The sequence below is a fragment of the Penicillium subrubescens genome (assembly GCF_028828155.1).
Source record: "Penicillium subrubescens strain IBT 31985 chromosome Unknown utg000007l_segment0_segment0, whole genome shotgun sequence".
NCBI classification, from domain to species: domain Eukaryota; kingdom Fungi; phylum Ascomycota; class Eurotiomycetes; order Eurotiales; family Aspergillaceae; genus Penicillium; species Penicillium subrubescens.
In genome coordinates this window covers 1,415,213-1,431,784 of record NW_026643157.1, presented here as the reverse complement: position 1 = coordinate 1,431,784, position 16,572 = coordinate 1,415,213, and the positions used below count along the sequence as shown (strand labels likewise).

The following is a 16,572-nucleotide window of genomic DNA, read 5'->3' as shown; positions in this document are numbered from 1 at the left end:
TATTCAGTCATTTCAATTCGTAAATTTTATGTCCATATGGAAGCATTTCCCGGATATAATGCGTGGCCCATAGATCCAAAAGGAAATTTGAGGCTTGATCTATCATCAATCGAAATGTTGACTCGGGGAGTCCCCAGTGATTTGTATGTCACCACTGAAAGACACCGTCAGACGTCGGTTTTGGGGTAGGTTTGACTGAAAACTAGATGCATCGCTGTCGCATAAACCCTTCTGATTCTGAAAAACACCACCAATATGATGATTCAGGCTCAAGTTCCCAGCCATGTCCTCTATAAATGCTCGAAACAGAGGGTTCCAACTTATTTGGCCAGGCGAGACTCAGTCTTCTTGCGCTCCGAGTCCCGGACCTGAGCAATCTCCTCCTTGGTGGCGTTGACCGCAACGTGCACCTGGTTGAAGGGGTTCTCTTCACTCTTTTCAAACTCCTTCCGGCACAGGTCAATACGCTGCTGCCGGCGCAGACCAGGGTTCTCTTGTTCAATCTCTGGTAGACGACGGGCCTCGAACGCCGCATAGGCCGCCTTGAATCGTCGCTCGGGATGACGCTCAACCTGGGAAGTTTCCTTGTTCGTCAGGGACAGGGCGTCCAGCGCGTTATCGATACCAGAAGCATTCAGAGCAGTGCTCTTCTTGCCGGAGACTGAGTCGTCAAGCTGTGAAAGGTCGAGGCCGCGAGTCTTCTTCTGCGCCGTCTTTGCGCCGGCACCCTTGGCCTTGGACGGCTGGGAGGCTTCTTCTTCAGCGAGGAGGGCATCACGCTCGGCCTTCTTTCGGGCAGCTTCGGCTTTCTTGGCTTCGGCGTCGTCCCTGCAGTTGGTAGAAAGAAAACAGGTTAGCTTATTGCCCTCCGCGTGGATTCTTGCTTTAAACGACCAAATCAAGCTCACTTCTTTGGGTTGCTCTTCGATCCCTTGGACCATTCCTTGTCCTCTGCAGCGGCGCGCTTCGAGTCTTCGGCGGCCTTCTTTGATGCGGCAGCTTCGGCCTTCTGAAGGAGTTGTTAGCGCATGTTATCGCGTGAGTGGCAATCGATGGCGGGGGCGGGGTTAGTACATACGCGAGCGTTGCCGGCAGCCTTCTTGGAGTTCTCGGCCGGTGCTTTCTTGCCTCCCATATTGAAGGTTTAGAGTATTCCGGGATGTGATTTTGAAGCAAGTTCGATGAACTGCGAGAAAGGTGGAAGAGAAAAAAGTGGGCTGTCTGGATGGATGATCCGATCCGCAAAACAATTATGCCGATTCCGATGTAGGCGGTGACGAAGTGACTAATCTAATAGCTCAGGGCCAGCCTTGGAGAATATATGTTGCCTGTAGAAGCATAGTTTCAAGGGAATAAAAGAGTATAGTGTCTTAATGCCACTCATCAAATTTCATCATAGCCTTCAGTGATTGAACAAAGTTTGAAGTATATAACTCCGTACCTTTCTCACAGATGAGCTACCTTTGGTGCCTGAGGCGTCAGGTGTCAGCCCCGGATGCGTTCCTGGCCTCATTTGTCATAGCTGACGGTCCCCGGACAACTTTCGCGTTGCTTCTGTCTTCGATCCAAACAAAACCCCGAGGATGGCCTCGACATAGCATCGAGACTAGTTCTCTGGGCCCTAGCATTGACCTCTCCTTTTCTCCCCGGGCCGCATTCCGATACTACCAGCTGCCTGAGCTGGACCCTCCTTTCTTGAATATACTCTCCTTCCAAGCTTCCACGACTTACAACAATGGCTCTTCTCCTTCGCCTACTACAAGCGCTTGCGCTCCTGCTCTTTGTTGGAGCAGCGACTGCTGAACATACCTCAAATTGGGCCGTTCTTGTCTCGACATCCCGATTCTGGTTCAACTATCGCCACCTTGCCAATGTCCTCTCCCTTTATCGAACCGTCAAGCGCCTCGGCATTCCTGACTCGCAAATCATCCTCATGCTCCCCGATGACATGGCCTGCAATCCTCGCAATGCCTTCCCCGGAACTGTCTACAGCAACGCAGACCGTGCGGTGGATCTCTATGGCGACAACATTGAGGTGGACTACAGGGGTTACGAGGTGACGGTGGAGAACTTCATTCGACTATTGACCGACCGGTTGGACGAAGATGTGCCTCGCAGTAAGCGTCTCGGATCTGACGCCGGTAGCAATGTCCTGGTATATATGACCGGTCATGGAGGCGATCAGTTCCTGAAGTTCCAAGATGCCGAGGAGATTGGTGCATGGGATTTGGCCGACGCGTTTGGACAGATGTGGGAGAAGAAGCGCTACCACGAACTGCTCTTCATGATTGATACGTGCCAGGCCAACACGATGTACACACATTTCTACTCGCCCAATATTGTTGCCACGGGTTCCAGCGAGCTCGACCAATCTTCTTATTCCCATCATGCGGACAACGATGTCGGCGTCGCGGTCATAGATCGGTGGACCTATTACGTGCTTGAATTCCTCGAGACACAAGTGACTAGCGCCAACTCCAAGTTGACTTTGGGAGATCTGTTCGACTCATACGATATGTCGAAGATCCATTCGCAGCCGGGTGTTCGCTGGGACCTCTTCCCTGGTGGTGAACAAGAGGGTCGCCTGCGCACCGTGGTGGATTTCTTCGGCAACGTGCAGAATGTCGAGATTGAGAACGCGAATTCTACGGACCCGGGTTCTTTGAAGGAAGACCTCGCCGAGATCGCGCGACTCGTTGAGAAGTGGCGCAAGCGAGATGAGGAATACTCTGCCATAATTGGCAATTCGTCTCAGTCTCAAGGCGAGGATACGCATTCATCTACCGTGCAGTTGAAGTCGAAGAAACCCGTCGGTCCTACAAAGATGGCCGAGGACAGCAGCTGGGGCAAGCGTCTGGTGGGCTTGTCCGTGGTTGGCGCATGCACTGCCGTATGGGTCGCTGGGTCAATTCTGGGTCAATCAGCCTAAGGCTACGGCGTCGTAATCTTTCGTTTTACTGTCGTCTTCTTGACTAGGTCTTTTCTTTCTCTGTACATACAGCATACTATGGGTGCAAGGCGTTTAGGCGATTCATCCCTGTCACATTCTCTCGTCCTCTTAACGATTGGGGTACTTATCACATCCCCGTCCAAATACCATGCGAATTTTGCAACTTATAACATGGAAGCCAAATGCAAACACGGAGAGCATCTTTAATCGTTGCTGGGAATCCCACACACAACCGATAAATGGAAAGCTTGAAGATGTTACGGAGCCTCAGCCCGGTGCATATACTTACAATGCCGTACTGTAGTATACTGGCGTCTAAGGGCACTCTCAGCGATACTTCTCTACGGCTCCTCGGCGACCCGATTCCGGAGCGGGTAATGCTCGCCTTTCCGGTGCCGAACAGCCCTACAGTGATTGGTAAAACGAGGTAATTCTCGTCATCATGAATCTCGTCAGAATAAGCGGGGTAGGGGTGAAGTATAGAAATAAATCCAATTCTGAAAATATTCCCTATGGAACCAATTCACACCTTAAAATAAGACGACTGCAGGACCATGTCTCGACCACATACCTTGTTCGGCGGCGCAATGATTGGCACTAGCTTCACTACACCGGAGCAGGTACAAGCACTCCTCGATCTATTGAAAACCCTCGGTGTTGATCGCATCGATACTGCTGCCCGATACTCGCCCACAGCACCCGGCTCATCCGAGTGTCTTCTAGGCGAAACGCGAGCCGCAGAACAAGCCTTTACTATCGATACCAAAATCAACACAGTAAGCGGCGTTAGAGCAGGAACCTTGACCGCAGCTGCTATTGAGAAATCACTCGAAGAAAGCCTGTCTCGTTTACAAATGAGCAAGGTCAATATCCTGCACTTTCATCGGCCTGATCCTCAGACTCCAATTGTCAAGCAGGCAGCCGAGATTCATAGGCAGTATCTTGCTTGTCGGTTTGACAAGGTATGCAGTCTTGAGCTATAACGCCGGAGAGTGGATTCTATTCTGACACGCAATAGTTTGGTCTGTCAAATTTCCCCCCTGAATTGGTTGCGAATTTTATTTCGGTCTATGAAGAAAAAGGTTATGTCAAGCCAACTGTATATCAGGGGTTGTATAGTCTCCTCAGCCGCGAAAGCGAGGAGGCTTTGCTTCCCTTACTCCGAAAGCACAATATCGCATTCACTGCATACAGGTAAGTTTGGCGCAACCTCTACCTTGTTCATCTGAGCGCTTAAGCTAACAATAGTTTACCCAACAAGCCCACTTGCAGGTGGATTCTTAACTGGGCGGGCGACTCGAGGAGACGCCGAGGGGACTCGATACGGGCAAAGCAGCCAATTTGCTAATAATCCGTTGATTGCGAAGTATAAAACCCCGGAAATGCATGCAGCGATGGCTGATCTTCTGGGTACTTTGGAGCCTCTTGGAATTGCTGGCTCTGAGGCTTGTCTCCGATGGCTGTATCCGTACTATCACTCCGCTTTGAGTGAGGATGATGGAGTCATTTTGGGTGCCAGCAAGACGCCGCAGATCGTACAGAACATGACCGATATATCGAAAGGACCCTTGCCGACGGAAGTGCTGCAGAAGATAGACTCACTCTGGGAGAAGGTCGTCTAGGGGTTGTTGAATAGTTTGAATAGTTCGATCTCTTTTCTCTCCATTTGCATTGGAAACTGAGAAATTTAATTCACCTTGACATGGACAATTGAATCCGGTTTCTTGTTCTTTAGTGTCTAAAGAAAGCCCCTCTAAATGGCACGGCTCTAATTGGTCCGCTAGTATAGTCGCGATCCTCGAAACCAATATTGAAACCCTCAGATCAATGGTCCCTTGAGGAATATCTCAATAAATTGGGATCCACATGAAAACAAACAAGAAATCTATGTAAATAATTTCCATATGAAAGAAAAAAGGATCAAGAAGGATCGCAAAATGCTCGTCTTTGTCGAGGCGACGGGGAATGGAATCTTAGGGCACGTGCCTCGAACGCGTCGCGCCTGGCCGCTTTCCTCCAAACCGGACGGGATCCTCGAATCTTGGTAGACCAGACGAAGTCCTGCAGAACACCAACAGCCGTTGCCCTTTTACATTCACCATCTACCGGGCCGCGAGTTGCTATTCTTACTCATATTCATGCTCGAATGCATTTCTAGTCTCTCTCCATAGCTGGCCATGTATCTTCCACGGCAGCTCATCTCGCACCTATACCTACAACTCCTCCGATCTCACCACCCGCTCTCCCCGCCAGTCCTGATTCTCGTGGCACTCGAACCTGACGCGCTATGTGCCTGTCGGATCCTAACCGCGCTATTAAAACGCGACTACATCCCCCATAAGATCCAGCCCGTCGCCGGATATGGCGATCTGGCGCGCGCAGGGGAGGAACTGGTCCGGCCCATGCAGACCACCAATGGCGGCAGCGGAGGTGTCGTGGTATGCCTTGGGGTAGGCGGACTGGTCGATCTTGGCGAGATCTTGAAACTGAACAACCCAGAAGACGAGGTCGAGGACATGGGTGGAATTGAGATCTGGGTCTTTGACGCGCGCCGGCCATGGAATCTCGCCAACGTCTTTGGTGGACAGGCTGGGATAGGCCAGGCGATGGCGGAGATTGATGTTAATGCGCGCCGACGCGGGCGCGGGGTGGACAAAGGGTGTATCACGCCCGCATACACGTCCAAACATGGCGGTATTGTCGTGTTTGATGACGGTGATATTGAAGAGGAACTCCGCAATGAACGCGAAGCATATCACGCGCTATTGGAAATGCCCGAGGTGGATGACGATGATGCCAGTGATGGCGGCTCTACCGACGACGATAACGACATGGCCTCTGCCTCGAAGAAGCGCAAATCGTGGTCAGGACGCGAGGATGAAGTTGAGTCTGAAGACGAGGACGGGCCTCCCCGTCAGCGGAAGCGGAGTAATTCGGTGCGCATACCCTCCTGCCATGAACTACAAAACCTACTGACACGCGTTATATAGGGGTCGTCGTTAGTATCCTCTCCGAGTCACCGCAGGAGGACCGCCATCAACTCGTCCAACTCGTCCCGTTCACCAACCCCTACGTCAGAGTCACCGTCACCGGAGGAGGCAAAGCAGCCATCAGCGCGATCTTTAAAGCGCCGCCTTATTCGACTAAAGCGCAAACACGAGACGGTCCTACAAAAATATTATGCCGCAGGAACGTCATACTCGGAGCCGATTTCGTCGTTGGTCTATTCTCTTGCGTCCGAACTCGGTCGTGAGGACAATGATCTCCTCTGGTTTGCAATTATTGGCGCATCAAGCTTGGAGCTTAGTGGTCGAACGATGACTGGTGTCGGCATTTCAAACACATCAGAATCGGGTGGGTCTGCAGGCTGGGGTGGGCAGCGTGGAGAGCACATCCGTCAGATCCTCCGAGATGAAGTCCACCGCTTGAACCCACCGGATCCCCTCGAGCGGGACCGCGATATTAGAGGAGAGATCAATGGTGTCATTCCAACCACTGCCAGGTCTCCTACGGATACATCTATTCGTCTCTCGCCTGAACCTCGCTTCCTTCTGGTTCGACACTGGTCACTCTACGACAGTATGCTGCACAGTCCCTACCTGGCAACGAGGCTTCACGTCTGGACAGAAAACGGTCGCAAACGCCTTCACAAGCTATTAGCGAAGATGGGTGTCAGTCTCACCCAGTGCCACCAAAACTATACGCATATGGATATGGAGCTAAAGCGGGTATTGCGCGGACGGCTTCTCAAGTACGCACCAATGTATGGCCTGGATGGCTTGGTACCTCCGGAGCCATCTGGCGGGCATGCCAGTTCCCGTGAGGGATGGGGCTTTGTGCGTTGCTGGGGCTGGAAGGCTTGCCTGTCTGCTACAGATGTGGGTGTTATTGTGGGCGCTATGCTGGAAGTTGGGCCACATGAAGCTTCTGGGGCGTGGGATACCAAACGTCTTCCACGACCACGAAGCTCCAATGATGACGCGGAAGGCAGCGGTGCCCCAGGCGAATCTGATTTGGCTAGTCTTCTTCCTCGGTTCTGGAGTGCATATGATGCCTTATCGCTGACGTCCGAGTCACCTACCCTTCTCATGGAGGCTCTTCCTTTGGCTCAGCATCTTCACCGTGCCATTCTGCGCACTGGTACATCACTCCTATCGAAACATCAGATCCGTCATCTTCGGGCTTTCCGCATTGCAGTCGTCAAAGACGGACCTGATGTGAAACTTTTCACAAACCCCGGGGCCCTGACAAAATTGGCCCTCTGGATTGCCGAGGCAATCAAAGTCCAAGAGCGCGAGAAGGGTGACTCTGTCAAGATCGGACGGAAGAGAGCAGCTGGTACTCCTCTCGTCCTTGCCGGGCTTGACGAGGACCGAGATCTTTACGTGGTCGTCGGCACTGGTGGTGGTGGCGGTGTGATAGACATCGCTGCCATGTCCAAGCGTCAAGAAGAACGTCGACAGAAGAAAGACGCCAAGGAGAAGAAACAAAAGGAGAAAGAAGAGCGGCGGGCCCAGCGTGCGGCGGAGCGAGCCGAACAATTCGATTCTGGGGATGATGCCGAGGATGAGGAGTCGGAGGAATCCGAGTCTTCCTCCGAATCAGAGTCTGAAGACGAAGATCCTCGAGGAAAGAAACATCTGCTGCGTAACCGGTTCGGTATCGCCTTCCAGGAAGTGGTCCAGGAGACCAACGCCCGCGTCCGCATTGACAGCTTCGACCACTGCGTCGTTGAGGTTCAAAAAGATGACTTGGGTGGCTTCCTCGAGGCCCTGAGTTTCCGCAGCGTGGTGGGCTAATTTTTCTCATACTCCTTACCACATTCATTTACGCAGTCTACGACCTGACATCTTGCACTTTGATTTATTTTGTTTTGCGCTTTTATTGGAGGCATTGGAGGGTGGAGCAACTTGGGTTTGGATGGCGAGGGGAACTGGACTCCAGTGAAAGGGACTATCCAACATGATGATGAATGAGCGGTGCATTGCATTTTTCTCTCGCAAGCATATTTATTCACGTCCATCCGTCCACGATCATCTTGCATCTTGCATCTGAGGTCTCTATACTAGGCTATGGCGTTTGTGGTGTTTTTTTCTTCCTGCTGTTGTCTTTTTGTGCGATTCCATGATCTAGTGTTGCCAGTATCATTCGGTAGCCATCTCAATGGATTTACTATTTACCCTAACTTTCTACTTTTAACTTTGACTTTGATGTTTACCTTTTTCTTCGTATCGGTGTTCTCTCCGGCTTTTATTCCTCCCCGCACCCCGCAATTCCATCGCAGCATCTCCGAGTTGCCGAACCTACAAACCCCTATAAACAACTAATAGCAGACCCCACGATCTCAATCGAATCAATTGACTCCTTTCTTTTCACTAATTGCCCACTCATCTCATACGATCATGTCGCAACGACGTCAATACCCAACGCTACCCCGGGAAAGCACTCTCGCCAACCTTCCGGCCGAATACCCCACGGACGCGCAAGACCAAATCTCGCAGATCCTCGCCACGTCCTCAATCAACCGTCTCGTCGTGCTAGACGACGATCCAACCGGCACCCAAACCTGCCACGACATCTCCGTCCTCGCCGTATGGGACATTCCCACGCTAACAACCGAATTCCAAACCAATTCACCCGGCTTCTTCATCCTAACAAACTCGCGTGCCCTCCCCCCACCAGAAGCCGAGACCCTCATCCGAAGCATATGCGAGAATGTCCTCGAGGCAGCAAAACAGACCGGTCAAAGAGTAGACATCGTTCTACGCGGTGATAGTACTTTGCGCGGTCATTTCCCGCTGGAACCTGATGTTGCGCAGTCCGTCTTTGGACCAGCTGATGGACTCGTTCTGGCCCCGTTTTTTTTTCAGGGTGGTCGGTTTACGATTGATGATGTGCATTATGTTGCGGAGGGAGATAGTCTTGTTCCTGCTGGAGCGACGCCGTTCGCGCAGGATGCTACGTTTGGGTATAAGAGTTCGAATTTGAGGGATTATGTGCATGAGAAGGCTCCTGGGCGATTTTCTGTGAAGCAATTGCATTCGGTTACGATTGAGGAGATTCGACTCGGGGGACCGCAGGTTGTTTGTGAGAGATTACTTGCAACGCCTGTGGGTGGTGTGGTGATTGTGAATGCTGCGGCTGAATCGGATATGCACGTCTTTGTTGCGGGGTTGTTACTCGGTATGTTCGAAAATTAACCCGTCCTTTTCAATTTGGAATGGTCTAACTAATACGTACTCCTCCCAGCCGAATCCAAAGGGAAACATTTCCTCTACCGTACAGGTGCAGCCTTCGTATCAACAAGACTAGGCATTCGATCCAAGGCTCCCATCTCTGCCGCGGAACTGCAACTCCCATCCCCTCGCCAGACAGGTGGTCTCATCGTCGCGGGCTCATATGTCCCAAAGACCACAGCTCAATTGAAGGTTCTCACAGACCGGCTAGGCGCGGCGGGTAAACTGGCCATCATCGAGATCAAGGTCGAAGACCTCATCGCGTCGCCCGAGACAGGGTCGGAAACCGTGAAACAGGTTGTTCGCGAAACGGAATCTCATCTTCTAGCTGGACAGGATACATTGGTTATGACCAGTCGTAAGCTCATTACCGGTGCGGATGAGTTGTCGTCTTTGAAGATTGGTTCTGTTGTTGCGGAGGCTCTTGTGAGTGTCTTGCAGCAGATTGAGGTGCGGCCGAGATATATCATTGCAAAGGTATGTACAGATTGGTGCTTCGGTTTTTTTTTGAAACACATGTGGTGAATGTGATTGCTAACGATCTATTTAGGGCGGAATTACTTCCTCTGATGCTGCTACCAAGGGCTTAAATGTCAAGCGCGCTACTATTGTTGGTCAGGCCGCACCTGGTGTGCCGCTTTGGAGATGTGATGAGCCGACGTCTCGTCATCGGGGAGTGCCGTTTGTGGTGTTCCCTGGTAATGTGGGTGGAGAGACTACTCTTTGTGAATTGGTGGAGGGGTGGTATTAGAGTCGAGATCATGTTGATGTATATCCGAGTCCGGGCATGCTTAAAGCATCATATTATGAGATGCACTGACCTAGAGATAGTGGAGATACACCCAGTGCAGTCCATAGAATACACTATATTGCTTCAGAAGAAAGAATACTCTATACATCTTAGTCATTAGGAGGTTAATATTCATTTAGCATATACCTCCCTGATATGTCGTCATAATCCATAAATGCGTATCTCATCAACCATCAACCTGGTCAGGTCAACCCCACCAGAAGCTAACGCTAATACCAGCTCGCAGTCCTCGAACATAGTGCCACCACCCCACAGGGATGTACAAGCACTCACCCTCACGCAGCACAGTCTCCACGTACTCCGCCTTCAAGAACCCAGGCCACATAGCCTCCCATTGATCCTCCTCCGCGGGCGAAAGTTCAATAGCCGCAACATCGACCTTGGAAGTATTGGACATGTCGATGAGTCTCTTCGCAGGCTCGCCATCAGACGAAGTTCCCGACTCGGTCTCATCTTTGGACGCTACCCATTCCTGGCCGCGGGGGTGGATTTGGGAAGCTGGGGTGTGCGGCGAGTAGAGACGAATGTATTTGGTACCGACGACCTGGACGAGAATGTTGTGATACTGATCGTGGTGGAGAGGTGAGATGGTCCATGAAGGTCCAATCCAGGTGTTGATGATAGGGTCCGACGGAAATTCCATGAGAGAGCCTGCTTCTGACGCAGTTTCGTCCTTTTCATCTGGGGTTGGCGACTGATCTGATTTCAGGCCTGTCGCTTTCTCTGCCGACTGCGCCTTGGCTGCTTCGCGTTCTCGCTGCTTAGCCAGATACACAGGTGTACCCGGCTCGGCACCTGGAGGATCGATGTAGCAGCAGTCGGGTATGCTGATGTCGTTGCGCAGAGCAGGGATCTGTGAGAGCAGATCGTGCTGTGCCATGTACCCGGTCTCCTCGTCTTCCTCGGAACCCCCACACTCATTTCGCTGCTGAGAACTGGGCCCCAGCTTGCCTCGCCAGACATATTTGTCTATGAACTCCCGGAACTCAATGATCTTCTGACCCCATCCTTCATCCGTGTATGACCTGCCCACTTCGACGGGCACGAGTCTGCGGCCATTGAATGTGCGACCAGACCAGTAATCGCGAGAGTTCCACGGACGAGTCGACATCGCGGGCCAATGATGCACTGCATCGGTAATCACCAACGGTTTGCCAATCTCGAGGATATGGTTCTGCATGGCATCGAAGGACGGCGCCGATACGCGCTGGATAGGGTATTTCAGGCGGGGCGCGGGGACGGATTCGGGAGGGAAAAGTGGCTGTGAGATCTTGCGGCGCTTGGAGGGAGGTCTAGAAGTCTCGTCGAAAGAGTCCTCTGAGGAATTGGGGTCATAGGTAGCCGCCTGCAGTGTAGACAGCAAGGATTCAATGAGCCTCTCTCGAAGAAGTCCTCCCGTCATGAGCAACGCATTGTCCAAAATGTGAATGACATCGGGAAGCCATGCAGCGTTCGAGGGGATTTTCGCATCTTTTGTCTCATCCTTGAGATCTTTGATAAGCTTCAACACATCCAGTCCATGTCTCGTAGCTTGCTTGGTCTGTGGACCGAGGAGGTCGCAGTTGCGGATCACACTAAGACATGCTTTCACGATCGACGCGTCGGTGTACAACCGTCGCCAGCTGTTATGCACGTCTTTAAATGGGTACACGTGTAGTTTCGCATCGGCAAGCTTGAGGGCATTCGTAGTGTCGTTGAAGAGGAGGGTTTGTAGGTCATCGCTGCACTGAAGGATTGGGTCGTCGGAGGTTGGTGCGGCGATGACGGACAGCGCGCTGCTGAGGACGGAGTACAGACTCATGGTTTTAGTCGCAGTCGCAACTCGGCCACAGGCTCGAAGGATAGAGAAGGAGTCGGGAAAGGAACCTCCAGTCAGGGGCGCCCAGCTCCTTTACAAAGGATGAAAGAATAATATCCAGAGTGTTGTGCCAATCTCATGCTTGATTTGGAGCCAGCTCTTGTTGGGTGCAAACGCAATGCCCGACAGAGTTGAAAAGTTGAAGATCACTCCGCCTACAAATCCCCAACTTCCACAATAACAACAGTCATTCAGAACACAACGGGTATTATCTTTTGATTGTACATGGTATGCTTTATGGGGATATTTTAATATACATGTTCCACTCCTATTTCCTAGACAGTGGTCTTTCTTTGTTTACGCCAAATATTGCATCACCAATTTAGGGATCCGAGACACTCCTTGACCATTGATGGCGCTGACTGGAACAGCTGACACCTTCTCCTTCCATCCATCGGCATGGCCAGATGGATGCTCAACAGTTCCCTTCTCCACTGCAGAGAGATACTCCTGCAAAGCCTGGTACTGTTCCTGGGTGTTCTCGAGGTCGGCCTTGGTAGCAACGACGAACCAAGGCTTGGTATGAAGAGGTGGCATAGCGAGAGGAGGCAAGGAGCCGGATGATCTATAATTCAGAGCCTGGCCTGAACCCTCATTATCGGGAGTTTCGATCTCAATAGCTCGGTTGCGCGGCCGATCAAGGTCTGGCAGCCCGGATCCAGATGGGTCCCAATCGATCACACCGGGCTTCTCCTTGGCGGCAGGTTCAGGTTCGGTACTGCGCAATCGCTCATATTCACCGAGCTCATGCCACAGCTTCTGTAGCTCTTCGACGGGATCCCCATTACTGAGATCAAGCACAAAGGCCAAGATGCCCGCCCGATCAATGTGTCGCAGGAACCCAAGCCCAAGACCACGGTCAAGATGTGCGTCCTCCACCAAGCCAGGAATATCGGCAATGGTGAAATGGGACCGGCGAGTCTTTCTCTGCGACTCAACTAGCGGTCGGCCTCTGTTATGATCAACAATCACCGTGCCGATATGAGGAGACAGGGTAGTAAATTCCCAGTTTCCAATGCGGGTGCGACTGTTGGTCAAGGAGCGTAGAAGCGTACTCTTGCCAGCATTGGGCTTACCAACTAGCCCAACATCTGCCAGCAGCTTGAGCTCAAAATCGAGCTCCAATTTCATGCCTCCTTCGCCACGAGATGCGAACTTGGGTCGGCCCATGGAGCGTGTGACGAAATGCGGATTTCCCAACCCACCAGCACCACCCGCAGCTAGAAGCATTGGCTTATCCATAGGCTGGTCAAGGTCAAGGTAGATGGGCGCTTTCGGCTCCATCGCTGCGATAGCCTGTCTCCGCGGCTTGAGTCGAGGGAACTTGACCGTCAAGAAATCTGATGGGTTGGCACCGGGATGAAGCATCCAGCGGTCGTGTCGAACAGGAGTAAATAATTCAATCCCATCCTCGTCGACAGGTTCAACCTTAGCTCTTCGCATCCGAGCAATCTCCTCTGCAACGGGGTCGTATCGCTCGACTTCGCGTACCACTGTGCCGACCGGAACTTGAAGGAGCACATCGTCGCCGCGCTTTCCACCTTTGCTTTTGCCCTGTCCATTTCTCCCTCGGCTAGCCTTGATTATACCCCTTCGTGCGAGTTTATGTAGACTGGTCAAGCCCTCGACAGCTTGAATGTAGATGCCACCTCCGCTGCCACCATCACCGCCGTTTGGAGGCCCTTCTTCAATGAATTTCTCACGTAGATATGAGACACATCCGTTACCACCAGCACCAGCATGTACAGTGACGTGACATTTATCTTGGAAGATAAAGCGCGAATAGTCCTCCGGATCTGGGTTCAAGTACGACAGATCCGAAGGTTGGTCGGGGGAGGAGGTTTCGTCATCGGGTCGCACGTTACTGGGTGTCGTGCTTTGCCATCTTCGGCTGAGTATAGTCGCAGATATTGTGGAGGGGGATCTTGTAGAACAGATCCACGCGCGGTTGAAGAGGAGGGACCGCATAGGAAGGTTGAGACAAGCTCGAGGATGTGCCATGATGCTGCGCTGTCAAGGACTATTCCAGCCTCATTCTGCGCTATGCGCACTTGTTCAGTCTTCAATCAGCACAAGCTCATAAGCTCCCAATGTATGAGCACAGATATTATGTCTTCATCAACGAATAAGACAGATTTGTGGGCAATTATGAGTGAGGAGTGCGACGAGACGAATTCAGCTGTCGTGGATTTCTTGAGCTCTCGATAAGCGATAACCATATCATCACGTGCCGATAAGCAGATATCAATCATCAGCTTTTGGCCATTCGAGCTTCGACTGTTCAGTACAGACATGGCAACTTAGCCTACAATAAAATTGGGCCGTGAGTATGGCCTGACGCTTCAAAAAATATGACTCGTGCTCTTCGGTGACTACAATGCGAAAACCCCATCAACATGCATAATAGCATCTTGTTCAGTCCTGGGCAAAACAGCGAACAGCATCTTCCCGAGATCTCACCACCAATCCCGTTTCATTTTTGCTAAACCTGTCCTGGAAACCAACTCCAAGACCCAATTTCCAGATATTCCTAGGATGATCGTCCCTTGAGATAGCTGCATGGTGCCGGTATAGCTGCCGAAATAACCTAGCGCAATCAAGGCTCGACCAAAGATTATACTCAGTCTCCGTTAATATCTGGGGCCCCCAGCCATTCTCCCTTCAGCTGCGCCTTTCACAGACCAATTTTTAGGCCAATTTACCGATGAGCAAACATTCGGTGTGTCGGCAAGCTAGGGCCAGCTTTGATTTGACATTGGGGGCGAAAATACTCGTTGCTTTTTTCACCGTTCTTGCCTTTGGAGGTTACAGTCTCAACGGCTTTGCAAAATAGACTGCCCAGGCTTTGAGCCCTAACAAGGCTACCGGCGAGGCGCAGATGACAGCCCACCCTTGAACAGGGCAGGACAGAGTGTCGAGATTGTTCTCCGTTCACAGCCGAATTGGAAACGTACTTTTGTCTTGTCCTTCGGCAATAAGTCACTTCTCACAGCCATTCACGAACGGCATGCAGTTGATGGAGTCAAACTGGCTGAGCTGAGCTTGCCGATACAGTATGCATTTGGCCGGCTATCATACCACCTCTTGTGCTAAGTATTTCGGATCCCGGATAGTCCACGCGTCGAGGAGACGCCTGACTACCAGGGTTCATACATGGTATGGCATGACGGGGATTGACCTTGTTCGTCCAAGCTAGTGGCATGATAAATAACACAAGATTCGATTTCAACAATGACACTCAACTTGTACGGGTCACAGAAATATTGAAGACCGATCTTTCGCTGGTCAGAGTATATTGACATGACTCGATCTTTGTCTAGCTGCCGTCCGGTTCGCTGATCTCCTTCCAATCATCCGAAGAGGCAGGCGATCTGTTCAAGGTCGGAGATCTCGGTAGTCGGAGAGATGTGATTGACAACCTGCCAGATTCATAGTTTTAAATGATGGACAGCTGCTGATACGTGCATACGTAGGCGGGTAATATCGACCATGGTGTGTGGTAGTTACTTGTATTTCCCAATCGGAACAAAAATCCGAAATATCACGAAGTCAATCTCTGTCAAGGTTTAAATTGGAATTCATTGACAGCAAGGACAAAGCCATGGTGCAACCGCCGCATGGAATGAATGTTCCTGGTCAATGCATTGATTGGCTTACTATCCTGGTCCGGTTGCCGGTTCATCACAGTTCAAGGGCCATGTTTATCTGTCACACCTATGGCGCGCATGTCAGGGAGCTGATCACACTACTAAAAATCAGAACGGGATCTAGGGTTATGTCACATCAAAGTACCGGCGAACGCAGTACTTCTGCCAGATTAAGTCCAGACTACTGCTGCACTCCAGGGGATTGAGTTTGGGAGAGTGCATGGTATCTGCCCTGTGTAGGACATGAATCATGCCCATGTACCACATACTACATCGATGTTAGCGGCTATCCATTTCGCGATCTAAGTTTTTGTGTAAATATGTTGAAATATATATCTTACGACAGTGGAAATCCTATCATCAACTAGCAGTATGTAGCGCCCACTTCATTCTCCAACTCACCTCAAGCTGGCGTGGGCAAGGATTACGATTTTCGCGAATGAGGTCATGTTGCATCCGATACATATTTCTACACATTTCAGCTAACACTTTACTCCTCAAAAGCTCAATGAATGTTTTAATAGGTTAATGAATACATTCACCGGCAGTTCTTCGGAGTTGAGATGCCCAATTTTCAAGGAATGGCCCCATCTGACTGCGCGTCTGCCCCCAAAGGATCTAGTCTAACCCATACAAAGCACTCCATATCCATCCCACCATTCGCCAGACTAACGGTACTGTAGTTCACAAAAAAGGTACGGAGACTCCGGACAATTGACTCTCACGAGGAACCGGCCAGACCCCCAGGGACTAGGCGAAGCATAAGCTAACAAAGTACATTACAAAAGTGCCAGCTGCAGGGGCAAAATGGTATCCATCACTTTTCATCATTGATCATCAAGCCTCATTATCCACCGGCGAGGGCCCAGAATCCTGCCAAAATTTGGCCAATTTGCCCCCGCACCACGGAAGGCCGGACAAGAAACAATTGACAAAGTACAAGCGCTGTGCAAAGTACGTATCACAAAGTACCAGATCCGCCAAAGCAGGTTTTTATCCCAGTCTTCTGGAAGGGGCGGCAGAGAAGCAGGAACCACTGGATCCGCGGAGCGGAGAACAAAGGTACATCG

At 51.2% G+C, this 16,572-nt stretch overlaps 7 protein-coding genes across 7 annotated transcripts; 4 read left to right on the top strand and 3 right to left on the bottom strand.

Annotated features, from left to right (window-relative positions):
- Window positions 1-320: 320 nt before the first annotated feature.
- On the bottom strand, window positions 321-1,135 carry N7473_010281 (DUF1014 domain protein; the record flags this gene model as incomplete). Its single annotated transcript, XM_057156220.1, has 3 exons — window positions 321-828; window positions 909-1,009; window positions 1,079-1,135. 3 exons carry the CDS (start codon window positions 1,133-1,135, stop codon window positions 321-323), a joined length of 666 nt encoding a protein of 221 aa, XP_057004875.1.
- Window positions 1,136-1,735: 600 nt separating this feature from the next.
- N7473_010280 (GPI-anchored transamidase) lies at window positions 1,736-2,929 on the top strand (the record flags this gene model as incomplete). Its single annotated transcript, XM_057156219.1, has 1 exon — window positions 1,736-2,929. The coding sequence occupies one exon, from the start codon at window positions 1,736-1,738 to the stop codon at window positions 2,927-2,929; it is 1,194 nt and encodes a 397-aa protein (XP_057004874.1).
- Window positions 2,930-3,504: 575 nt separating this feature from the next.
- Window positions 3,505-4,572, top strand: N7473_010279 (aldo/keto reductase family protein; the record flags this gene model as incomplete). The annotated part of the gene is made up of 3 exons (XM_057156218.1): window positions 3,505-3,912; window positions 3,969-4,144; window positions 4,212-4,572. 3 exons carry the CDS (start codon window positions 3,505-3,507, stop codon window positions 4,570-4,572), a joined length of 945 nt encoding a protein of 314 aa, XP_057004873.1.
- Window positions 4,573-5,127: 555 nt separating this feature from the next.
- N7473_010278 (cell division control 45 family protein) lies at window positions 5,128-7,749 on the top strand (the record flags this gene model as incomplete). The annotated part of the gene is made up of 2 exons (XM_057156217.1): window positions 5,128-5,886; window positions 5,941-7,749. 2 exons carry the CDS (start codon window positions 5,128-5,130, stop codon window positions 7,747-7,749), a joined length of 2,568 nt encoding a protein of 855 aa, XP_057004872.1.
- A 603-nt stretch (window positions 7,750-8,352) lies between these two features.
- On the top strand, window positions 8,353-9,937 carry N7473_010277 (uncharacterized protein; the record flags this gene model as incomplete). Its single annotated transcript, XM_057156216.1, has 3 exons — window positions 8,353-9,133; window positions 9,200-9,663; window positions 9,737-9,937. 3 exons carry the CDS (start codon window positions 8,353-8,355, stop codon window positions 9,935-9,937), a joined length of 1,446 nt encoding a protein of 481 aa, XP_057004871.1.
- A 247-nt stretch (window positions 9,938-10,184) lies between these two features.
- Window positions 10,185-11,798, bottom strand: N7473_010276 (putative JmjC domain protein; the record flags this gene model as incomplete). The annotated part of the gene is made up of 1 exon (XM_057156215.1): window positions 10,185-11,798. One exon carries the CDS (start codon window positions 11,796-11,798, stop codon window positions 10,185-10,187), a length of 1,614 nt encoding a protein of 537 aa, XP_057004870.1.
- Window positions 11,799-12,152: 354 nt separating this feature from the next.
- Window positions 12,153-13,856, bottom strand: N7473_010275 (GTP-binding protein Obg; the record flags this gene model as incomplete). The annotated part of the gene is made up of 1 exon (XM_057156214.1): window positions 12,153-13,856. The coding sequence occupies one exon, from the start codon at window positions 13,854-13,856 to the stop codon at window positions 12,153-12,155; it is 1,704 nt and encodes a 567-aa protein (XP_057004869.1).
- Window positions 13,857-16,572: the final 2,716 nt, after the last annotated feature.